The sequence below is a fragment of the Erinaceus europaeus genome, chromosome 16 (assembly GCF_950295315.1).
Source record: "Erinaceus europaeus chromosome 16, mEriEur2.1, whole genome shotgun sequence".
In the NCBI taxonomy this organism is placed as follows: Eukaryota; Metazoa; Chordata; class Mammalia; order Eulipotyphla; family Erinaceidae; genus Erinaceus; species Erinaceus europaeus.
The window spans coordinates 34,722,914-34,748,821 of NC_080177.1; the positions used below are offsets into that span (position 1 = coordinate 34,722,914).

Here is a 25,908-nt window from a genome sequence, read left to right on the forward strand (position 1 = left end):
CTTATTGTAGACGAGATAAACAATGAAGAAAATAAGGACCATTGTTTGTAAATAGATTCTGACTGTTTAGAGTCAAGGTATACCTTGAGTTAAAAAAAAAACCAAAAAACAGGAAATGAGATAATTCATCATCTTTCTATTAGGGGCCAAGAAAGTTACCACTACCTAACAGATCCCAAATGTTGGTTTAATTTATGGTATAAAGATTAAAGCAATGGAGCATCAGATCAGACTTCCTACATCAAAGGTCTTGCCTAGATCTACTTTGGATTCTGGGAGCCTGACATACAATTTTCAATCATTAAAAGTCAAATAATATACATATACATGCTATAGGAAATTTTGATAATTTTGATGAATAAAAGGGAAAATAACTGTACTAATGTGAATCTTTTGGGAGTCTACCCCCAACATTATTATTTTCAATAGTAAATTACCAAAATTAGCAAAAAAAAAGAAAGATTTAATGTAAAAAAGAATTTTGTAAACTCTCTTGCATCATTAAGTCTTAACTCTGAAAACATGACTTTTAGGGATTGCATAAATATCCCATGATTACTTCATTTAGAACTCTGCCCTATTGGGACTTGTATAAAGACTTCTGGTATATGACCCAAGAGAAACTTTATACCAGCTCAAACTCTCAGCAGTATCTTAGTGACAACGTTGATATCCTTATTCCTAGTAAATAGTGTCCACAAACCAAGGAGTCACAGAAACAGAAGAATATCAATAGACATGGGTCCTAGGTCAGATTGATGGGGTTTACAGTTAATGGTACTTATATTCTTTTTCCATATTCGGGAGTTTTTCTCTGTTCTGATCCAGCTTTCTAGTTCTATCCTCAACTATGACACCAGCTTCCCAGACAGTACTCCTAGCCCACCTGCATGTTAGCTGTTACACTCAGTCAAAAATTAGTAAAGTCATGGGTTCCTTGGAATATACCTAAAATAGACTTTCTAGCTCCTTCCAACATGAAGACCCCAAATTTCATCTTCTATATCTTACCTTTAGGTTCCTGATTATTAAACAATTTGTTCTGCTTTATATCGTAATATTTTTCAGCCACCAAGTTGAAGATACTACCATGATACCAGCCTGACTTCCCTGGGCAGGCAACCTCACCAGTGTGTCCTGGAACTCTACCTCGCCAGAGCCCTGCCTTACTAGGGAAAGATAGAAATAGGCTCTGGGTATGGCTCAACTTGTCAACAATATTTATACACCTTTCTCCATATTTGGGAGCTACTCTCTTCCCTGATGCAGCTTTCTGGTCCTTTTTCCAGCCATGACATCATCTCCCCAGACAATAACTTGGATCCACCTGCATATCAGATGTCAGGCTCAGGAAAAAAAAAAAAAAAACCTACTATAGTCATGGGTCCTTTGAAATATAACTAAATTAGGCCTACTAACTTATCTACAAAATGGAGACCACCAACTCTTCATCTGCACTATTACAGTATTTAGGTTCATGATTAGTCAACAATTTGTTTGGCTTTATATATTAACTATTTTTTCAGATGCTACCATGATGTCAACTGGACTTTCCTGGGCAGACGACCCTAGCATGTGTCCTGGAGCCCTGCTTCCCCAGAGCTCTTGCCTCACTAGGGAAAGAGAGAGACAGGCTGGGAGTATGGATCAAGCTGTCAACGCCCATGTTCAGCGGGGAAGCAATTACAGAAGCCAGACCTTCCACCTTCTGCATCCCATAATGACCCTTCCCAATGGCATAAAGAATACGAAAGCTCTTAGGGGAGGGGATGAGGTGCAGAATTCTGGTGGTGGGAATTGTGTGGAGTTGTACCCCTCTTATCCTATGGTTTCTGTCAGTGTTCCCTTCTTACAAATAAAAAAATAATAATAAATTAGGATTGAATAGCCCACCCCCCCACTCCCCCCATAAGAAAAAGAAACAAAGAAACAGTCTCCGGGTATGGATGGTATGGATCAACCTGTCAACGCCCATGTCTAGTAAAGAAGCAATTACAGAAGCCAGGTCTTCTACCTTCTGTTCCCCATAAAGATCTTTAGTTCCTACTCTCAGAGGGATAAAGAATAGGGAAACTTCCAATGGAAGGGAGGGGATATGGAATTCTGGTGGTGGGAACTGTATGGAATTGTATTGCTTTTATTCCACAATCCTGTCAATCATTATTAAATCACTAATAAAAAATTAAAAAAGAAAAAGACCTTTAAGGAGATGGAAGTGGCTGATAAGCCACCCTTGTACCTGAGCTTCCATGCGGGCTCGGCGTTCTTCCTCTTCCTTCTTCTTTCTCATATTTTCATTCTCTTGCTTGGCTTCTGACACAGCCTGAAGAAACTGATCAAAAATGCCAAAGAACTCATCTGGCTGTATTTTGCCAGCCTCTTCTCCAAAGTGTTTCACAGCTTTTGTAAACTGGAAAAAAAGAAGGTTTGAAGTTCAGTTCAATTCCATGTTAAAAAATAAATCTCCTTAGAGGAAACAGAGCTCAAATTAAATCAAATGTAACTTGCTAGGGCTGTATTTATCTCTGGTTATTGTAATAAATCATTGATTTCTAAAGTAAAAAGTTTAGTACTCCCTGACTTTTGAAACTATATATTCTTATTCAATCTATCTTACCTTAACATCTCTGATTACCTCTTAAGACTTTTTATTAACTAAACAATAGCAAAAACAAGAAAGCAAAACATAGAGTAGAGTACTCAAGACATAAAAACCAATACCAAAGTCAGCAGGGAGAGAGAAACTTTCACTTTTAACTTTTCTTTGAAGTAGTTTAGTATCATTTATTGGTACTATACAGTTAATATAAAAAAATGGAATCCAGTGCTTCCTAGTTGCTTTTTCTAGTCATCAATAACGCAGATATTGTTATGAGTTAGAAAACAATAAGTGATTATGTGATCATTACTATCAGTCAATTTTATGCCTGATCTCTTATTTTAGAACTCTGTTAGTATAAATCTTTTAACTTCTGGTTTTAAGTTTTGCTGATAGTTCTCTTAGGTAATCAAAGTAGTATGTGTTCAGGAATTCTGGCTTATCATGACTACCCAAATAATGTATAATGTAGAGCTTTGTTTGTTAGACAAAGTTAATAAGGATGGTGCTTCTAGCTTTAAAGTAAAACAAATTCTCATTCCCTATGCCTAATCATTCAGTTAAAAATTTTCAGATTTTTACCTTTTATTTTTTTCACATTAGACCATAAAGTATGTAAACAATTATCACCCTAACTTAAGAGTTTTTCTAGTTGCTTTTATTATTCTTGCGCTATTTTGCCTTTGTTAAGTGCTTCTGATATTTCAGTAATATCTAGTGTACTTATTCTTAAATAATTTTTTTGCTCAAGTTGTAACCATATTCACATGACATTTTATAATTATTATGTCATATATTTAAATTTGTAATAAGATATTCTTCTATTATTTTTCTTTTCACTGGAGTTGTTCTCAAAAGTTTTACTTATTTGGAAATATTCTACCAGAAATCAGAGCTCTTTAGGGAAAAAAACAACATTCTTGACATGCCACATATAGTGCTTGCTTACTGAATGGTTTTATAAGCTAATTTCTGAATGTCCTGGTATGAACAAAACAGCAATAGACAGTTCTTAATGGAGTTTCTAAAATATTCAAGTTCATGGACTTCAAACCAAATTGAATGATCTTTTTATCTAGGAATTCTAGTGATGATGAAGTCATGTATATTTTAGTCTTAGAAATCTGAAGAAAACTAGTTACAGACTGAAGTTCCCACACTAAAAAAAAAGTACCTTAATGAACTATCCAGCTGATTTAAAAATTGTTTGTTATTGCTAGGGCTTCATTACTCTAGGCAAACATTTTTAGACAGAGGGTTGTGAGAGAAACCAAGAACGGGGGGTGGGGGGTGGGAGAGAGAGAGAGAGAGAGAGAGAGACACCATAGCACCAAAACTTCCTAGACTGTTATTACAGTATTCCCATAGGTGTATTATGGGGCTTGAACCTGGGCCGTGTACATGGCAAAGATGAGATCTAGATGAGATGTCTTACTGGCTCCTCCAACTGATTCTTAGATCATAATTGAACCTTTGATAAGGCAGTTATAATCCCTGTTTTGGGGGGAAGGTAGAGTCCTCTGTACATAGTACAGAGGGATGAAGTATACACGAGACAGCTGTGACCACTTGACTGATGTCAGTCATGGGATATCAGAGGCTGGATGTCTAACAGCAATCCTCTGAACACATATTGTCTTCCCATTTAATAATGTTGAAGATGGGGTTTAATTGAAGGACTAGACAATGCATATTAACAGACTACTTAACTTTAATCAGTTTGTATGCATATTTGTATCCAAACATACACATAGTCTGTAACTAAACTGGTGATCACAAAAACTAACATCCACTAATAAAGTTTTGAAGAAAAAAACTAAGTTAAAGCAAGAGAATGTTGTGTCAACTGACTGACAGTATGAAAGAACTCAGTAGGGTTTTGTTTTTTTACTTATTTAGCATTATTTATACACAATAAAGAGGGGAATGTGAGAAAAGTTTACATATATGAAATGTGCATGTACTCTGGAAGAGGAAGTAATCAGAGAAAGAGGGGAGGGAGAGAGAGAGAGAGAGAGAGAGAGAGATAAAGGTTCAGGGTATTTAAAGGTTCTTTTCCTTTATAGGAAAATAATTTTGAAATAGCAAAAATAATAAAAAGACATGCCTTATTAAAAAGTCTGCCTCTTCAATGAATCTGTGAATTAAGGTACATCTTATTTAATAAGTCCTTTTAGAGATCATAAGAGGGAGTATTTTATTATTATTTTTTTTAAAAAAACTATGTTATTTATTTTATTTTTGAGAGAGATGCAGAGAGAAATACTAGAGCACTGCTCAGCTCTGGCTTATGGTGGGGCGGGGGAACCTGGGACTTTGGAGCTTCAGGCATGACAGTCTCATTGCATAACCATTATGCTATTTACCCCCACTCAAGGGAGTACTTTATAACCCTAAGTTTCTCTCTTAGGTGAGCACATGATTTATAGGTATTGAGGCACATGGTGTTCATCATGTCTGATCTCATATTTCATCCTGTCTTTGGATTTTATAATCCACTCCCCCCCACCCCCTGGTTTCCAGAGGTATGTATTTTGAGTCAACGTTAACCAAATACCAAAGTGTTGTCTGACTTTACATTAGTCATATCTCCCAGGTATTATTTTAAAGGCAACAAAAGCCAGTAAAGGATGTGTTCCAATAGTTCCAGAGACAAAAATACATTTAGTCTGAGATCTGCAAGTGCTAGTCCTGTCAAAGAGCATTTGGTGCACAAAGAGAAAAGTTACCAAGTCTTTAGCTTCTGCTAGAAGGTCTTCCACTTCAGAGAAGCTGAAGCTGGCTACTGTGATGAACTGGCTGACAACAGACACAAACTTATCTCCAGATTGTGGAGATTGAGACTTCTGGTATTCCAGCTCCTTAAATGCAAAAGAGGGGATAATGTAAGTGCAGTATTCACATATGGACAGCCCTTGTCTCGGTTTCCATTTGCCTTAACTTTAATAAATTAGAATGGCAAGCACATCAAAACTTGCTCTAAAATACTTGGTGGTATGGCAGTGCTTCTGCTCTTCCAGCATACACACACACACACACACACTTGCAAAATAACAACTTAATCATCTGAACTCTGATTTCTTATTCTGCCTTAATAAATGAGTAGAATAAAATAAAAGTGAGTAGACTACTATCTGGTTAAAATTAATAGAATAACTTCTAGTAACTAATGGGGAACAAATAGGATTTAATGGACATGTGACTAAAAGCAAGAGAACGTGCTAGTTGATATTCAGTACTTAGAATTTAAATTCTTTGATTTTTTTTTCTCTTTTCCCTCTGCCAACTGTGCTTACTTTCTCTTTAATAATATCTGGGTCAACAGAATTTCAACTACAGCATGTGGGACCATAATTGCCCACTTTTTTTTCTTGGCTTTGTCAACAACTAAGTAATTAGTTTCCCACTAATTATCCATTTTTTCACTGATGATGATGAACACACAGATGACTAAAATCTAATTTCATTAATTAATTTAAATGATTGGCAGGTCTATTTTCTTTTCCTTCCTCTCTCTCTCTCTCTCTCTTTCTTCCTTTTTTCTTATTATGTTGTTATTATTTCTGCCTCCAGGGTGATCACTGGGGCTTAGTACCTGCACTGTGAACCCACTGTTCCTGGAAGCCATCTTTTCCAGTTTATTGGACAGGACAAAGAAATTGAGGGTGGAGGGGAAGATAGGGAGAGAGAAAGACAGACACCTGCAGACTTGCTTCACCGCTTGTGAAGCAACCCCCCTGCAGGCGTGGAGCTGGGGGTTCCAACTGGGATCTTTGCATGGGTCCTTCTGCTTTATACTATGTGCGCCACTGCCCAGCCCCCAATGTATTTTCTTATTAACCTCACAACACTTCTGCATGAGGCATTATTATCCCCTCTAGAAAGACACATACACTGACATTCAGGCAATTAGATTCTTTGTTCAAAGTGAAATAGCTGATAAATGGTACAGCCAGAATTTGAACTCCAGAGTCTCAGCAGCAAGTAGAGACTAGCACCACTGACCTAATCTGGATGTCTGTTTCCTTTTGAACCTGCCATGGCAAAGGGGGATGCAGAGATCATGGGTTTTCATGTTCAAATTTGGCTCTAATACTAACTTGGCTGTTATCCTGGGCCAGTGGTTAAGCTTCAGTTTTCTATACTCATGAGAAGAGGATAGTACATTACCTGTTATTCAAATGAGATAACAGAAGTAGACTTTTATATATATATAATGGAGCTTGTTCTGACTAAAAGAGATCACCAATATTCTGGCCCGCTTTAACCTTGAAAGTAAGTAATTTGAAAGTGCTTCTAAAGTTGAATATTTAATTTCATAAGAATTCCATTTTTTTTTACATTTTCAAACAACATAATTGATTTTGTGCAACACCCAATTAGGATACATGTATACATCAACAGTTCAAGATCTTCCTCCCAATACTGTCTTGGCATTTGAGTTACCAGAATGTGAGGGAGGCACCTGTAGTCTCTTTCCAGGGTTAGGGGCTGGAGATATTTCAGTAAAATAAACCTTGAATAGGCCCAACACACAAAGCTTCTCTCACACCTCCCCCCTTGCCTTATTCTGAATTAGTTCAAATGTAAGGGTCAGCACATTCATTATCAGGCCTCAGGGCTGTCATAACTGCCAAGTCACTTTCAAGAAAGCCTTCCACTGGGAGGAAATGGATACAGAGTGAAAACAATAAAACAAGCTTAGTCTCAAACTGCCCTTTATCTACTCTGGCCTCTGAAAGCTGGGAGGATTGTCCTGCAAACTTGCTTAGAGTCTCTCATAGCCCACCATGGCTGGGAGAGGAGGAACTCACAGTTAGCTCACTGTAAGCTCTTTCTAAACAGCACTCCTTACCCCTCACATTGATAAAGAGAGGGTGGAAAAAAATAAATAAATAAATAAAAAAAAAAAAAAAGAGAGGGTGGAGAAAACCTTATATGCTTCTTCATTTGTTTAAAACAAATAGAAAAGATTAGACACAGTAACTTTAATTGTTAGAGGTATGTTTTCTTCTTTAATTGAACTGAACTACCTTCCATCACATATTTACGCAATCATAAAAAAAATGGCACCCATGGCATTATGATAAAATAATTTGAAAATTACTGCAGAGAGGGAATATATTTTCAAGCTGTTGCAAATCATTCTACTTTACTAAGAGCCAGATCAGAGCTATGCTCACTTTCCTGCTCAGTTTTCTAGTCCTTGACCTGCCTTCTCACCGGTGGTGGTGTTTGTGAATTCACACATGATGACACTGTGCCAGCTCAGCTGGCTTCAATTCCAGTGGCTCCTCTGCTTCCTAGAGCCACACCTGTTTTCCTCTCACAGAGGCTTGGGACCAGGTTGTCCCCATACACCTGGAATATCCTTTCTCCTTGGGACCTAAATTGAATGCCCCTTTTCCTGGGTTTCTCCTTCTGAGTCACTTCTTAAAGTTTAATCTTTCAGAAGAGTTTCCTCCGATGTATGCGGATCACTCCTATAAGCTGTGGATTAACCTGAATCCACTCTGCTTCATCAAGGCACTTTCATCATCCCTGGGCTTATCTGGATGTGGTTAAGGTGAGCCAATGTAAATGTTCACTGGACTGCTTATTCTTTTCCACTGTAATACCTAGAGGACAAGGAACTTTTTTTGGGGGGGGGGTTATCTCTGGCTTCATTGATTGGGGCTGACTTGTTCAGAGAGTGACACAGAGAGGCCAGGAAAGAGAGGGAAAAGTACCACAGTACCAAAGCAATTTCCTTCACTGTAGTGGGGGCTGGGATCATGCACATGGCAAAGAGGGCAAAGATTCTTCATGGTCCCGACCCCTCATCTTGAGAATAGACTGTACACCCAAATGTCTGCTTCATAATACGAGCCTCTCCTGGGGCCAGCAGATATCTCACCCAGCAGAGAGTCTTATCACAGGTGAGACCCTGGTTCATTCCCTAGCACAACGTAGGACCATCATGGACAGCAATGGAGGAGGTCCATGGATGGTGGAGTGGTGCTGTGGTTATTTCTCATCACCTCCCTCTCTTACAAATAAATAAGCAAACAACACACTTGGACCTGGGAAGTTGCTCAGTGATACTGTGCATGCAGGAGGCCATGAGTTAATTCCTCAGGTTGCATGAATAATAAATAAATACTTCCCAAAGAACCCACTCATGGACACAGAGAAGCTCCACTGTTCTACTGAAATTGAGTGTCATTTATTCATAGAGTCAAAAACTGAGGGGATCCTCGAGGGTTATCTGAAGCTAAGTCCTGTCTCACAAGACTTGGGGGAACTCTGGGCCAGTTTTCTAGCTCCTGTTCCAGTGATCTTCCCTCACGATATCCTGTTATTTGTAATCCAGTCACCAGGTTAACTACCGCTGCCTTTGCCTTCTCAGTGTTATCTTCCCTCATCCCTCCCTTCCTTTCTCCCTTCTTTCCTTCTTTCCTTTATCATTTCTCTTTCAGTCAATAAATATTTATCCTACCTGCCATGGTAACCAGTTATTCAAGTGCTAGAATTCCCCAGTATAAGAAATAGTAAATAGACTAGGAATTAGAACAAGAACCAGACACTCACCATCTCTACTGCTTTTAAGCCGCTCCTTAAAGTACTTATTTCTTTGTCCAGCTCAGTCATGCTGTTATAAATAGCAAGATTTTAGTAACCAACATAGGATTTGCGCATATTAAATATATGATGGATTTAAATTATTTCCTGCTTGGAAGTCCATTATTAGTTTATTATTTTAAATGTTGAAGATTCCCCTTAAAGTGGACTATGTCAAAAAAGACCGGAAGGAATAAGTGTTAGAGAGGATGTAGAGAAAAAGGAACTGGTGGGAATGCAAACTGGTCTAGTCTCTATGGAAAACGGTATAGACATTCCTTCAGGAACTGAAAATAAAAATATCATGACCCACAAACAGCATTTCTAGGTATTTATACAAAGGACGGAAACACTAGACTGAAAGGATATATGCACTCTTATTTTCATAGTATGCACAATATCCAAGACATGGAAATAACCTAAAAGCAAGCTCATTGACAGATGACTGGAATACTACCCAGCTGAAAAAAAAAAAAAGAAATCTTGTCTTTTTCAATAGTATGGATGGGAGTTGGGGTGATTCTACTGATAAAACAAGTCAGGAAATGAAAAAAAGGAAAAGTTTCCCTCACATGTAGACTATAAATAAACAGACTACTTGAAAACAACAACAGAAAAACTCCTAGAAAAACATGATGGTTAGCAGAGTGAAAAGGGCAATAGAAGAATCAACTTTATAGAGTGATTGGCACTGTGGTGGACATGGCAACTACCCATATCAAGGTATAAAATCATGTTCCTGAAATGTACAAAGTTAAAAAAAATTTTTTTTATTATCTTTATTTATTGGATAGAGACAGCCAGAAATCAAGAGGGTAGGGGGAGATAGAGAAGGAGAGAGACACCTGCAGCCCTGCTTCACCACTTGCAAAAGCTTTCCCCCGGCAGGTGGGGACTGGAGGCTCGAACCCTGGTCCTTGAGCACTATAACGTGTGCTCAACCAGGCACACCACCACCCAGCCCCATGTACAAAGTTTTGTAAGCCAAGGCAAAATCAATAAAATTTATTTGAAAAAAAACTTCGATCAATGGCCACATTTCATAGAAAGATGACAATAGTTTTAAGTCTGTGGAGTCTAGTATCGAATTATATTTTTCTTTTACATAGCTACCAGGTATGTTTTATAGGTTAAAAATAGCAGGAAACAAATACCTCCCATACTGTACAAAAATATTTTACATTTCAATCTCAATAAAATATGAAACATACTGCTCAATGTAGAAATAAATTTCTTGTCACATGTGGCTTTCTTTCAACAAGTGAAACCCACTGGCTTATCTACACTTATATACACATTGTCTTTTTCATAATTAGTGCTTTGTCTTTCACTAAAGCTCTGGTAATAAGAATATTACAAGGTTATATATCAAACAATGATTTTTCTTTGCTTTTTGCCAGAGCACTGCTCTCAACGCTGGCTTATGGTGATGCAGTTTGGGGGGGTCATACTAATCTTCATTGCTTTTTTTTTTTTAATAGAGAAACTTCCCTGGACTTCCACTATAATACTTATTTGATGGCTTTTAAATGTTAGGGATTACAATGCAATACTCACAGGTAATTCACATGTAAACAAATTTGCCAACTTTTCATTAGCTTTGAATTTAAATATCATGTCTCACGTAGTATATTTCTAACAAATTCTATAAACAGAGGGAGGAAAGTTGGCCTGCTCATCATATTCATTGCAAAAAGATGCAGTTTAAGTATGTTTTGAAAATAGAGATGAGGGTAAATAGAAGGAGGGAAGAACAGAGGGGAAACTGTCTCTCCTTAGTCTCTGGAAAGTGGTGTGAAGTTTGTGGTCCAAGTGTGGCCACTTGCCATTTTATTTTTAGTTTCTTCATTTGCATAAAGGCTGCTTTTCATTAAAGGGTTGCCAGGGTGTCTGGGGGTGTGCACATGTAAAATGACTAGAGACATCCTTACATTACATTTAGATCTTTTATTTGCTTAACCATATACTTGCACTCTAATTAAGGGTGATCTGACTTGTGTTTTGAAATAACTGCTTATAAAAATCACTAGTGGACAGGGGTATGGCATATTACACACATCAAAGTGTGGGTATGAAAATACTCCTGAAATCTGATAATTCTGTAAACTAACATTAAATCACTGATAAAAAATACATTAAGAAAAAACAACACCAGTGGAACCACATTCCTTCCCTCCAATCTTAATAAGTCAGAAAATCAGTTTTGCAGAAGCTAAACTTTACTGGCAGCAGAATTCTTTCTTTCTTTCTCTCTTTCTTTCTTTCTTTCTTTCTTTCTTTCTTTCTTTCTTTCTTTCTTTCTTTCACCACCAAAGTTATCACTGGGTGCTTGGTGCCTGTATGACGAATCCACCATTCTTGGTGGCCCTTTCTCCCTTCTTCCCTTCTTTCCCTCCCTCTCTCCTTCCCTCCTTCCCTCCTTCCTTCTTTCCTTCCTTCCTCCCTCTTTCCATTTCATTCTTTCCTTCTTCGGAGAGGGAGAAATTTAGAAGAGAGAGAGAGAGAGAGAGACACCTGTAGACTTGCTTCTCTGCGCATGAAGCTTCATCCCAGCAGGTGGGGAGTTGGGGCTTGAAACTGAATCACTGTGTATAGTAACATTTGTGCTCAACTGGGTACACACTGCCTGGTCCCATGCAGCAGAATTCTAAGGGACCTCAAACAAATATGTATTCAAAGTCATGTAACACATATGAACGATTTTGATAGGTTTCAAATTTTATTTCATGCACATCTTAGAGGAAAATAAACAAAAGGATTCTATTCTTACAGTGCTACCTTAGTGTTTGTTAAAGCACAATGTGATAAAAAATAACACCAAAACAAAACAAACAAACCCCAATTCACCATAAGTACTTACTTTACTTTTGCTGCTTGAGGAATGTCCTGCAATTCTTCATTTAGGTTGAGAACCTTGGGGTATTTATTTTCCACAATAGTTATGAGATAGTGCAAAAGTGTGATGTTCCTACAATCAAGAAAGAAAAGAGCATTAACTATGGTTAATACTGGCATGTGATTTGTATATTCAAGTGGTTGAACTCATACAGAATGTTATTTTATGGCATTAATTTCACAATTTGGAGGTTCTTGTGAGGTAGGACTTTCCAAGAAAAGGGCATAAGGGCAAGAAGGGCTTATGTAAATATATCAGAAGAAAGCAGAGATCTTCAAGAAAGGAAGAGTGGGGGTAAAGAATTCTTTTTGTTTGTTTGTTTGACCCTTAGTGAGTATCCTTAGAGTCTAGGTAATATGAGGGGTGACTGAATTGAATCTGAACCATTGCTAAAGGGGACATACCTGTCAGTAAATCCACCCAGAGTATATGTGGGTAGTGCAGCGGAATGAAGCGTGTGTAATTCACTAGAATACAGCTATGTTCAAGTCCAACTGTTCAGAGAAGCGACTTACTACTGGTGATTATTGTTAATTCTCATTTAAAGTTTTTTCCAACTCTATAATAACTTTTGCCTCCTCTGTCTGACTCCTAGATTTTGCTGCTGCATCAAAGACTGGTCAAAAAGTCAGAAAGCTCCTATTTCATGGAACTGTACAAGGACTGTGCCAATACAGATTAAGTATCTTTCTTTCTTTGTTTATCTCTTTTCTCCTTTCTTCCTTTCTTTCTTTCTTTCTTTCTTTCTTTCTTTCTTTCTTTCTTTCTTTCTTTCTTTCTTTCTCTCTTTCTTCTTTCTGCAAGGGTTCAGTGCCTAGAGGTTCCATGGCTCCTACGTTGGTAGGCTTTCGTTCCTACCTCCCTTCTTTCCTTTCCTTTTTTTTTTTTTTTTTTTCTATTTTACTTGATAGGACAAAGAGAAATTAAAATTGAAATTAAAAGGGGAGAAGAAGATAGAGATGGAGAGAGAGGGGCTAGGTATGGCCAACCTGATTAAGCTTATACATCACCATGTACAAGAATCTGGGTTTGAACCTCTACTTCCCACCTGCAGGGGGAAAACTTCATGAACAGTGAAGCAGGATAGCAGGTCTCTCTCTCTCTCTCTCTGTATCCTTCTTCTCATTTTCTTTCTGACCTATCAAATAAGGAGAGAGAGAAAGAAAGGAAAAATGGCTGCCAAAACTGGCAGATTCTTTAATGTAGGCATTGAGCCCCAACGATAACCTTGGTGTGTGTGGGGAGACACAGAGACCTGCTTCACTGCTTGTAAAATGTACCCCCTGCAGGTGGGGAGCACAGGCTCGAACCCTGACTGGTACCACATGCACTCAACTGGGTGCACTTTTGCTGGCTCACCAGCCCTTCCCTTTCAAATCATTGTATTGGTTAGCTAATGGTTTTTGACATATGGGCACAAGTTCTCATCTCCCAGTGATAGGTGTCTGGAGAACACTCTCACTTTCAACTTTAGTATTTTCCCACCAGGCACCAGGACCACAGTGTCCTCTCCAAGTGCCCTGCCACTTATGCTTTGGTGCAGCACATCTTGCTCCATCCAAGTTTCACTTTGTGTTTTCCCTTTCTGTCCTTGTTTCGTAAGTTCTACTTATAAGTGGATCATTTGGTATCTGTCCTTCTATTTTGGCTTTAGATACAGTATTCTTGCAGTTAAGAAATCACTTAACTAATCACTTGCTTAAGTTCCTAACTACATCATCTAGCTCCCTCTTCATGATGAGAAGGTTGAACCTTAAATGACCTGGGTTGAAAATGTGGGTATCATGTAACATATCTGTTTGGCAAAGCTGTGGTAGGTAGTCTGGCCCTTTTGCCCCCAACTCCACTCCACTGCATATTAGATTCACTTGGGTCCAAGGTGCCCGGGCCAACCTGAGAATCATTTAAATGGAATGAGGTGGGGTCAAGCATAGCTATTTTACAAAACTCCCTAGTGAGTGTAAACTCCCTGTTGAGCCAGCCAGGATCAAGAACCACTGTCTATTGAACGAATCAGGAGGCTACACATGCATTTCATTAAGAACATTTCCACAGTTTAGTTGGTTTGCTGATGGATGATGCTAACTTAACAACAATGCCATCCACCTCCAATTCAAGCAAGGCAGAAAGGTCAAGCAGCTTTCTTTTCTATGCTAATAAAAACCTTTTCTGGATAGTCTGTGGCCTCATTGAAGTCAATGCAACCCTACTCCTCTGAGTCAACTGGCCCACATTTTCAAAATATTTATTTTGCTCTCAATAATCAGAAAACAACTAGCCAGCAAAGTAAAAATGGCAGCCAGTCATTCTACCTACTATGCTGCAAGACGCTCAGCTGCATCATCCACTTGTCCCCATGTGCCTGTTGTGACAGGAAGGAGTGAACTTCCTTCACAGGAAAGAGCAGTACTAGTTTTTCCCTTTATTATGAAACCTGTTGCTACTTAGAGATGTCATTTTATTTTATTTTATTTTTTGCCTCCAGGGTTATCGCTGGGGCTCGGTGCCAGCATTATGAATCCATTGCTCCTGGAGGCCATTTCCCCCGTGTGTGTTGCTGTTGTTGTTATTGTTGGATAGGACAGAGATTGAGAGAGGAGGGGAAGACAAAGAGTGGGAGAGAAAGACAGACACCTGCAGACCTGTTTCACCGCTTGTGTAAGCGGACCCCCCCCTCCCCCGCAGGTGGGGAGCCAGGAGCTTAAACAGGGATTCTTATGTTGGTCCTTGCATTTCATGCCATGTATGCTGCTTACCTGGCTGTGCTACCACCCAGCCCCTGCTGCTTAGTGATGTTCTAGTTATCCATACAAGCCTTTCTCAGTGCTGAAAAACCTGAAACAGGTTAGAGCATCCACCTTTGTTTTTTTTATCCAAATAACACTTCATTTGCCAGAACATTCCTTTTTTTTTTTTTTTGAAGAATGAACAAGAACAATGAAATATTTCCCAATTGTTACAAACCTTCAAAGGGGAAAGGACACACTCTTCAAATTGACTGTCCCACCTTGTGTAGTTTGATCAGATTCAGCTGAGCATTTAATATGTGATTGCTTTTGGGGCCAGGAAGTGACACATGTGCAAGGACCCAGGATTGAGCCCCAGGTCCCCACCTGCAGGGGGGATGACTCAGGAGCAGTGAAGCAGGACTGCAGGTGTCTTTCTCTCTCCCTTGCTACCTCCCCTCCCTCTCAATTTCTCTAAGTCCTGTCAAACAAAATATAAAGAAAAATAAAAAATAAAGGTCAACAGGAGCAGTGGATTTGTAAGCCAGCACCAAGCCATAGTTTTAACTCCAGTGGCAATACAAAGAAAAAAGTGATTGCTTACAAAAAGGTACTGTTTGGCCCTCTTGGTTTTTAAGATGTAGGTGCTACATTTGGAGACCTCAAATATTTTCAGAGAGAAAGAAGAGGGAAAAGGAATATTTTGAATTTATTCTTTTAGAAAGCTTTATTATATGTTAAATAAATTCCACAGTAACTTCAATAAGCAAATATTCACACAGTAAGCAACAGATTATCAACATCTGTGTGTCTGTGGGAGAGGTAGACCAAAAGGTTTAAAAGATATGAAAGAGGAAAAGAACCTACTGAATTGAGGCTTGCTCTTCTTTCTCCCTAGCCTGCAAACCCAAATAAAGAGAACATCCTTCCTTAATGAGATAACTGTGTGCAAATAAGATGCAGCAGTTAACTCACTGTAATCTCTGAATGTGATCTGCTGGTGAAGCAGACCTCTTAGAGACAGGCCAATAGAACAGGTGTGAAAAACTTGTAAGGTCAAATACCTTGTTTACTGTGACCTTAGGTAAACTAAATAGCCACTTGACCCTGCTTGGGTCCTCCCCCCACCAACCCCTCAAACAGGTGATATAGCACTTGGTTGGAGCACTTCCCAGCTTGTTGTGACAATGAAATGTGAAAGTGCTCTGCAAAGGATCAAGTAATTACATTAAAAATAAGATGACAGTGATATAACAGTTACTGACCCTTAATCTATCTGTACATTTCACAAAACTTAGCCATAGCTCTGTAACTTCAACATTGCTTATTTCTTATTGGGTTCAGAGCTCCTATAATACATGATTCACTGACTTTATAGAAAATATGGAATGGAAAGCTTCACTAGTTTGAAATAATTAGGATGAAAAGTCTATGGTAAATTTTTTTTTTTTTTTAGCATAGAGAAGTCAGCCTTAGAAACAATAGTGTAAGTTCCTTTGAAGTCAGTGAGAACTGTAAAGAACACAGCTCTCAGGGAAACTAGAGTCAACACGCCTAATAACCCTACCTGTTAATGACACCTGTGTTTTCACATCCTAATGTCCCTCACAAGAACCTGTTCACCTAAAAATGCAGTGTGGTACACTTTCTAGGAAACATTTTTTAATGAGTTTGGGGATGAGTAGCTAAAATATCAACAGCCAAAATGCACAAATATATTCTGATTTTTTTCCCACATAGTTGCTGAATCTACCTGAACATTAGGACTTGGAGATATTCATGGTTCTGAGGTGAGAGAGGAGTTTGTGTCACAGAAGGTAGAGGACAGTGAGGAAGAGAAATGCAAATCAGAGACTGATGTTTCTCAAAGGTTGAGGAGATTTGGGAGTACAGATTCAAGCCCAGTGCTAAGGTGAATCCTTCAAGTACTGGAAGATGTCACACTTACTTGTCAATACTGGATTTTGTGTCAGCAATTTTGTTTAGACTGGATATCTTGAATCCATATGCATTGCCCCTCTGGCCTTTATTCATGTAATTTCCAAATGCCAGAACGACTTCTAGCAATTGCTTCAGGGCACTGCTCCTAAACACCTCTTCTGAACCAGAACGGATTGCTTCAAAACAAAATGTAAAAGTGCACAACTGTCACAACAAAGAATTTTCAGTGATACCCATCTTAAGTCTACACACCTTCTAGTAGATATTGAAGATGTATGACTGGGTCATTAGACCATCAGGGAGCACTTTCCAAGCACCTGGATTAGAAGTAAAGTGTGAAGGGGACAGGGAGAACATCCTGACTCAAGACCAGTAAACAACTGTACAGTTTTATCAGTTCTCAGATGTTTTCTTAGCCGACTCAGGAACCATACAAGTGCATTTCCTACATTCCTCTGCAAACTGTCTTATACTGTATGCCTTAGATCAGTTGGCTTACTGGGTCCATCAACAGGATGACTGATGGACAGAAAAATGAATTGAAGTGGGGGGTGGCCCAGCAGGTAAATCTTATGCATGAGACCCTGAGACCGATCCCTGGTACCATAGGGGAGCATCATGCACAGCACCACAGGAAGATCTATGGATAGTGGAGCAGTGCTGTGGTCTCTCTCCTCTCCCCTCACCTGTCTCTCTCTCTCACCTTCTATCTTTAACTGTATTGAGTGAAAGAAATCAGGGATTGGGAAGTTACTTAGCAATACTGCACATTTTGAGGTCCATGGCATGCAGGACAAAGTTTAGAGTGGGACCATGAGTCCAGCCTGAGTTCTGTTGGACTGTGCCTTTCAGTTGCTGTGCCCAATTTCATTAAAAAAAAAATAACAGTCTTGACATCATGTTATAAGTAGCCTCAAATCTTCCTTTAGAAAAATCCAGCAGGGCCCCATTAAAAGAAAGCTAATTACAGGCTTAATACTAGTAGTGGTCAAATAAATTTTTCACTTATATTTATCTTGTCAAAAGACCAGGCCTACAGAATAGCCCAGAAAGAGTCTGTGAGCTCCAGAAACCAGGTCAGGCCAACAAGTCAAGCTTAGACTTGAGTAATTATCCATTAGAATTCCAAAAGACTTGGGGTTAAAAATTACTAAAGTGAGGGCTGGGGAGACAGCATAATGGTTATGCAAAAGACTTTCATCCCTGAGGCTATGAGGTCCCAGATTCAATCCCTAGCACTACCATGAGCAAGAACTGAATAGTGCTCTGTCAGTCTCTCTCTCAATCTCTCTCTCATTAAAATAAAATAGTAAAAAATAAATATTTAAAAATTACTTAAGGAATCCCATCACTATATGCACTTCAATTGCATTTGTAAACAGGCAATTAGGACAAGTATGATTCCCAGTCTGGGTGTTTTTACCTTCTACTTTAGGCTTCACTTCTGCCACACGCTCTGCAAACTTCTTTTTGAAGTACAGTGATTGCAATCTTTGCTGATAGTGATTAATTCTGCAAAAGTGAACATGGACCAATAAATATTCACGTAATATATCTATATCTATTCCATTAATATAAGGGCAGAGGTACCTTGGAGGACCCTAACCCCAAACACACTGACTCACTCACTTGTAACTCCTTTCTTGGGTAGGAAGGAGCACAGTGCATGACCATCAACTTGACTTGGGGAACTCACTTCCCTCTGACCTATAGGCAGTATTTGGGCAATAGCAGGAGGGTCCTTAGCTCTGATCAGATAAAGTAGCCACTAAAACAAAGTCAGAGCTGGCTGTTGTTGACTGGAGCCAGATTCCCTTCTTCAGAGTCCCAGGAGCTCTTGTGAACACAGTAAAGAGGGATGATAATATAGACTCCCCACTCTGCTACAAAGAAAAGGTGATTGCTGACACTTTTCTCATGGCTTTCTAATGTTCCACAAAAGTTTAGCTGAGTGAAGCACATCTCCAACATTTTCTCCTAGCATTATACTTTACCCACTCTCATCCTTGAATTTTCTTCATTGAGCCCCCCTCCCATGCACACCGCACCCCCCCAGGACTGACAACCTCTGCCTTCCAAGATAGAGATAACAGGAAAGCACTCTGACCTAAACTCCACACCAACTTAAGAGCAGTTGTGTTGCTGGGAAAGTTGAGAGTACATTGTTCTCCAGGTTCTTCTGAAATTGTACTTAAGTGACTCTCAGTGGACATTAAAGACATTCAAGACCAAGATCAGCCTTTCCTCTAACATTACTCAGTATAATCACAAAGACCTGGGTTTTTTACAGCTCAGATTCTATTAGGTAACCCTGAACTGGAGCCTTAACTTCCTGACAATCTAAGTGGTAGCTATTGCAGATGGACATCTATGGTTTGGTTGCCTATGAAAACTGAAAAATGATCCTTTGGCTGGGGAAATAGACCAGCTGGTAGAGCACAGGACTTGCACACCGGAGACTTTCAGTATCATCCACAGTGTCACATGCACCAGAGTAAAACTCTCTCTCTCCCTCTCTCTCTCTCTCTACTTCATATATTAACTATCAATAAAATAAATACTGAAAAATAAAAACTCTCCTTTGTCCTACAGAAGTTTATAAGATGGTCAAGATGGGACAACAACATAAGATCTGGGCATGGCAGAAATGTGGACAGAGAGGTATGCTCACCTGGGCTACATTTGTAGACCTCTGTCATTCAGGGGAAGAACTCTGCCCTGGGGCTGACTGAGTTCTTCAGGACCACTGGCTTTTCTCTAAAGCAGAATCAATCTACTAGGCCTGAGATAGCAAATATACTCAAGCTCACATGCCAGACTCAATTAGGAAGCAGTAGCTGCCTTGAGGCTTTCTAGAGAAGTGTTGAGAAAACTTGTCAAGCTCTTTGAGAAGAGTGCCATGATCGATTAGTGATGTCTGCACGTGTCATGTTTTGACAGCCAGACCTCAGTGTTCAGCTGTATGGGCTCCAGGTTAACTTCACTAAGTCTAGTCTTTCTTTTTCTTTTTCTGTTTTTCTTTTTTCTATGAAAACCTTGCAATATTGAGGTTTTAGGAGGACTATGAGATAATCCCAAGAGATCAAAGTATCATAGGCAAATGATACTGACTGGAACCAGGAATAATTATAACTTGATTAGGTCAAAGCTCATGAGTAAAAGAGGCCCACAATTAGAGGTAATTGTTAATGAGCCCTGAACCTGTTCACCCATGGGCAAGAACTCAAATAAAACAATCAGATTGCACACAACTCAGACTTGAGAAGATTTGGAATTCAAAAAAGCTTTACAGTAAGCCAGGTTAATTGGCCCAAACAATTTACCATGTGCTAAAATGTTTATTTTCTTTAGGGGAATCTTTATTACTAGCAAGTATTTTCAAACTCACCGGCTCATCTCAAAAAGGAATCTGTCAGCCTTGGCCATTCGATCCAGTTCATGCTTGTGTTCCTCCAAGAGGTCAATGTCACCTTTTTCAGGAACAAATTTCAAGAGCTAAAAAATATACATAAACTTTAAACTGAGGTCTATGGCTTAAATTACTGCAGTGATTTTTCATACGTTTAGCCAATCTGTCCCAAGACGAAATGTCAAATTTTTCTTAGCTTTCAACTTTGGCTTAACTTTCAAACTTTGCACAAAGATGGCAGTTAAGATATAAGAGAAACAAGCAAATTATCAAATTTTTATTTGAAAGTATATAGTTAAATTGGTATGAGTTCACTCTGAGCATCTTTCTCTTTTATACTGCCTCCCGAATCAGAACTATAGAAGTTATTTATTAATGCCCACTTTGCATAAAACACAAGCAGAATCTTAGAGATGATTCATTGGAAAACCATAGAGATTAAGCAACTCACCCAGGACTGTAGCAAGTTCATGCAGTTGACAAAAATAGAACTTAGGTCTCTTGCCTTCCAGCTCTATAATTATTTCTATTATGTCATACTAGGATGACTCATTCTGTGTATTTTCCATTCAATTTGCTTACTTTTCTGGAATATCTAATTGCATCTCTCTCTCTCTCTCGTTTCATTTTGAGTTAGACAAGGGAATATAGTAATATTTGAAATTTTTGATTCCACATTTTATTTTGGAGTAAGAAATGATCATGGAATGTGGAAAAAAAAAGCAATAGTAATATTTTAAGTTGAAAAAGTATTCATGTATCTGATTTCCTTTAAAGGCATAGGCATGCATCAGTGTGCAGACCTATGGACTGTGTTATTTTCTAGAACAAATGCTCTTGGAGATTATTTAGTATGTGTGGTACTGCTGGGGCTTCACTGCTCCTGGATGACTTTTTAGATATAGACAGAAACAAAGAGGCAGATAAAGAGAGTGAAAAAAACTACAGTACTCAAGCTTCCTTCAGTGTGGTGGAGGGCAGGCTCAAAGGTCTGACGGAATTAATGTTTTATGTTCAAATGTTGACACTGAACAGGGCAAATATCTTCTTGTTCTTCCTCAGTTAGTACAAGGAAGCAAGGTATTAGGTGAGGATAAGAGGAAAGAAGTGGGGAGTCAGGCAGTAGTAGCACAGTGGGTTAAGTGCGTGTGGCGCAAAGCACAAGGACCAGCGTGAGGATCCCGGTTTGAGTCTCCGGCTCCCCACCTGCAGGGGAGTCACTGCACAGGCGGTGAAGCAGGTCTGCAGGTGTCTATCTTTCTTTCCCTCTCTGTCTCCCCCTCCTCTCTCCATCTCTCTCTGTCCTGTCCAACAACGATGACATCAATAACAACAACAATAAAACAACAAGGGCAACAAAAGAGAATAAATAACTAAATAAAATATTTTTAAAAAAAGAGGGAAGAAGTGAGAAGAAAGGGCTTGTCTATCCATTCTCCAGTTTGGATTTGTATCTAAAGTACAAGGAAATTCAGTGCTAGGCTCAGGAATCCTTTCTCCCTCTCCTTCTCTCTCCCTCCCATCCCTCTCCACACACACACACACACACACACACACACACACACACACACACACACACACACACACACACACACACACAGCTGAGCTCATAGACTCCTGTACAGGATGACACAATCATTCTCTTTTGCTACTTACAATATAAAAGTTAAACAGGCACACACTAAAGAATCAATTTCTTTTCAAAGCAGAATCGAATAACAGATTGCATAGATAGTTTTAGGAGAGAAAAGAAGAGTTAGGGTTAGGGAGACAGAATGATGGTTATGGAAAAATACTTATGCTTAAGGTACCAAAGGTTCAAGATTCAATCCATGGCACCCCCATAAGCCAGAGCTAAGTAGTGCTTTGGTCTCTTCCTCTGTCTGTACCTTTGTATCTCTGTATCTTTGTATCTCAAGTAAAATGAATAAAAAACTAGATTAATTAAAAAAAAAGTAAGACAAATACCCAGAAATAAGAAGAAAGGTATGCATTCCAAGAAAAGTGTATTATCCTTAGTAGCTGAAAGCAGCAGAAGAGGAGGTAATGAAATTTACTCAAAGCAAATTCACAAACAGGAATATAGAGAGGCTGGCTTCAGTGCTGTCTGGCAAGAGTAATATGCGAGGAAGGAAGATGAAGAGGAAAGGGTAGAAAAAGAAGGCAAAGAGGCTAGGGAGATAGCATAATGGTTATACAAAAGAGACTTTCATGCCCAAAGCACCAAAGATCCCAAGTTCAATCCCAGAAACACCATAAACTAGAGCTGAGCTGTGCTCTGGAAAAAAGAAAGGAAGCAAGAAAAGAATAGAAAAGAAAAAAGAAAAGAGAGCATGGGAGATGATCAGAGCATAACACATACACAAAATATTATTAGGACAGACCAAGTTAAAAGTATCATACTTGGCCAGATTCTGTTTCAGTAGATTGGTTTTCTTGCTTTTATTTATTTGAAGAACAATTCTACTTGCACTGCAAGCTCTTTTGGCAAGATTTTGAAATCCTTTCCCTCAAGGAGGAATTTTGCTGGATGCAATTTCACAGTAAACAGAACTTGTGGAATTTTAAACACAGGACCTTGTTGATAAGGACGCTAGGCCTAAGGTCTAAAGCAACTTTCGGCAAGGTCTTCACTCTGGGTATGTAACTTCTGCTTCAGATAAGTAGAAAGCAGAGCCACAGGGGGAGGGGCAGAAGGCAGCTGGGCTCTACCTTCTGGGGGTGGGCGGGGCAGAGGGTCTGTTTTGATTGGTATACAGGGAGGGAGGGAAGAGATTGCTCAGAAGACTTGTAAAACACTCAAAAGTGAAGTTTAGGTTTAGAAATTACTTTTCAACTGTGCACACAGTTGAGCATCCTGGTAAAGTCGGACACATGGCCATTAACTGTTGTGATGACTAAAGCAAACCTTAAATGGTCAGCATGAGATGGATGATAGTAGCTGGAGAGGGTTCATAGAAGGGCAGATTCATTTAGATGTAGTGATACTGCACATACCATCTTTCTGCTTTATGTCTAAGCTCTTTTATGACATCTGTGAGAATCATGGAAAAGGTACACACAGACAGACAGACACAAAGCAGCCTTACTACCCAGGACATTCTTTCTGCTCTTGGGGGCTGAACATGTTTAACTGATGAGAACACAGATTCAGCTTGGTGTCACGATTACTTGTTTCCATAGTCGACTTTATACAGACTTCTTGACTAAAACCACTCAGATTATAATTTCATCCCCAGGAAAATGAGACAAGTAGGCAGAATAGCATTAGACTGTCGAGAAACTGTCATCACAAAGCACAGGGAAGTTTAGGTCCAGACCACAAGACAGGTGATAATTCCTGAAACATCTGCTAATACAACAACACTGCCCTTTAGGGAATAAACAAAACCAAGGAGCAACACATACCATAACTAGAGCGACTAAATGAAGCCTGTTATAAAAATACTCCATGAAGAAATGCTAGGCTTCCACATTAAATTGCTGCCTGGCCATGGACATTACACATTATCTCCAAATAACACAGAAAAGGGTGTGTAATGACTATAGGTAGATCCATTCCAGGCCTCCAGCTCTGGAATTTGAACTTATTGTCATTTGTGACACAGACAGAATGCCATATACCTTAAAGAGATGAGACTTAGCCCCTAAGAAATTTACGCCCTTAAATCACAGATGAGTATTTGGATAGAGATGCCACTGTATGGGTGTAAAGGTGTGAGGGTGGGTACTGTGGTTGTAGAAACAGTGAGCCAAGAACAAGACACATTAATTAAGAATTCAGTAATGAATCAGCTTATGTAGTACTGTCTGTGATCTTACAGGCTGGAGAGATTCTGGATATTCCTGTGAAGCACAGATTTCCCAGTCAAGCTAATAGATCTATATGAACTACAGTAGCAGAATTAGAAAAAATATTTTATTTTATGGGGGTGCCAGGCGGTGGTGCAGCAGGTTAACCACACGTGGTGCGAAGCCAAGGACCGGTCTAAGGATCCTGGTTCGAGCCCCTGGTTGCCCCCCTCTGCAGGAGGGTCGCTTCACAGACAGTGAAGCAGGTCTGCAGGTGTCTATCTTTCTCTCCCTCTCTGTCTTCCCCTCCTCTCTCCATTTCTCTCTGTCCTATCCAACAACAATAACAACACTACTAACAACAGTAATGATAATAGCAATGATAAAAGACAAAGGCAACAAAAGGGGAAAAAATAGTCTACAGCAGCAGTGGATTCGTGGTGCAAGTACTGAGCCCCAGCGATAACCCTGGGGGCAAAAACAAAAAAAATTATTTATTGTGTATAGAGACAGAGAGAAATTGAGGTGGAAGGAGATGATATAGAAGGAGAGAGAGAGACAGAGACAGAGAGACAGAGAGAGAGAGAGACAGAGAGAGAGACCTGTAGTACTGCTTCACCACTCATGAAGCTTTTCCTCTATTAGGGGAATGAGTGATGTATATGCTCAAGTAGGTGTGCCAATGACTGGCTCCACAAAGGAGCAGAATTTAGCAGTATGGGTCCCAGGGATATGATATAGAATTGTGATCTCTATTTCCTTTCCATATATATTTGGAGCTGAGTATGCATGCATGTGTGTGATTTCACTGCTTGAGGTTGCTTTTTCATTCCTATAGATAGAGAAGTGGAGACACCACAGTACTGGGGCTTCCTCTGGTGTTATATCATCTCCGATGTGGTGTTGGGGTTTGAATCTAGACTGCATATATGGCAAGGCATATATCCTACCTAGGGAGCTACTTCTCCAGACCCACAACCTCACTTTTTTTTTTTTTTTTTCCTCCAGGGTTATTGCTGGGCTCGGTGCCTGCACCATGAATCCACCGCTCCTGGAGGCCATTTTTTACCCCTTTTGTTGCCCTTGTTGTTGTAGCTCGTTGTGGTTATTATTATTGCCATCGTTGACGTTGTTCGTTGTTGGATAGGGCAGAGAGAAATGGAGAGAGGAGGGGAAGACAGAGAGGGGGAGAGAAAGATAGACACCTGCAGACCTGCTTCACCGCCTGTGAAGCGATTCCCCTGCAGGTGGGGAGCTGGGGGCTCGAACCGGGATCCCTACTCCGGTCCCTGTGCTTTGTGCCACATGCGCTTAACCCACTGCACCACCGCCCGACCCCCACAACCTCACTTTTTACATACAGCCTCATCATAGAGCCTTATGGAACCTGGGTTTGACCTCATTTCAGAGATGAGGAAATCTGAGTTTCTCAATATCCCACTCTCTGCTCAAAGTCAGATGCCTGTCACTTGTGTCTGGCAGCTTACCTGTTCCAACATATCCTTAGGCAGGTCTTCTTGTTCGTCCATTGTTAGAATTGCCCTTTTGATTTCATCATTGGATAATTTCAACCTGGAGAAAGAAAATTTTATTTTGATGTTAACAATCTTGGCTTGGGTATGAAAATCTCATATACCACAATTCACTTTGCTACTCCAGCTGCTGATTTTAAAGTACTGTTTTTCTCAAAATATCTTCGCAAAAGCTTATTTCCTGAGAATATGCTCCTAAAAATAGTATTTTGAAACTGCTTTAACATTCTTTCAGGGCTTTGTAATGCTGTGCTGACATGGAGAACAAAGCTGTCCTGTTCTATGGTTTAGATTCCTTAAACAAGGGACTGGCAGATGAGAAACAGGAAAAACACTAATACATGACTGTTTAATATATAGTATCCATCAAGTGCAGGTGAAAGAGTAAAAGCAAATTCTTAACTTGATTATGT

The 25,908-nt window shown here is 39.5% G+C and overlaps 1 protein-coding gene across 2 annotated transcripts in view; it reads right to left on the reverse strand.

Moving 5' to 3' along the window:
* Positions 1 to 25,908, reverse strand: part of LOC103110099 (disheveled-associated activator of morphogenesis 1) — a 58,334-nt gene that overhangs the window by 2,968 nt on the left and 29,458 nt on the right. For both annotated transcript variants that reach the window (XM_060174896.1, XM_060174897.1), the window contains 8 exons: positions 25,451 to 25,535; positions 20,151 to 20,257; positions 18,186 to 18,274; positions 16,770 to 16,938; positions 12,060 to 12,167; positions 9,170 to 9,230; positions 5,329 to 5,460; positions 2,240 to 2,410 (listed from right to left, as the gene is read on the reverse strand). In XM_060174896.1, the coding sequence (XP_060030879.1) occupies positions 2,240 to 2,410; positions 5,329 to 5,460; positions 9,170 to 9,230; positions 12,060 to 12,167; positions 16,770 to 16,938; positions 18,186 to 18,274; positions 20,151 to 20,257; positions 25,451 to 25,535 (922 nt within the window). The remainder of the gene's footprint in view (positions 1 to 2,239; positions 2,411 to 5,328; positions 5,461 to 9,169; positions 9,231 to 12,059; positions 12,168 to 16,769; positions 16,939 to 18,185; positions 18,275 to 20,150; positions 20,258 to 25,450; positions 25,536 to 25,908) is intronic.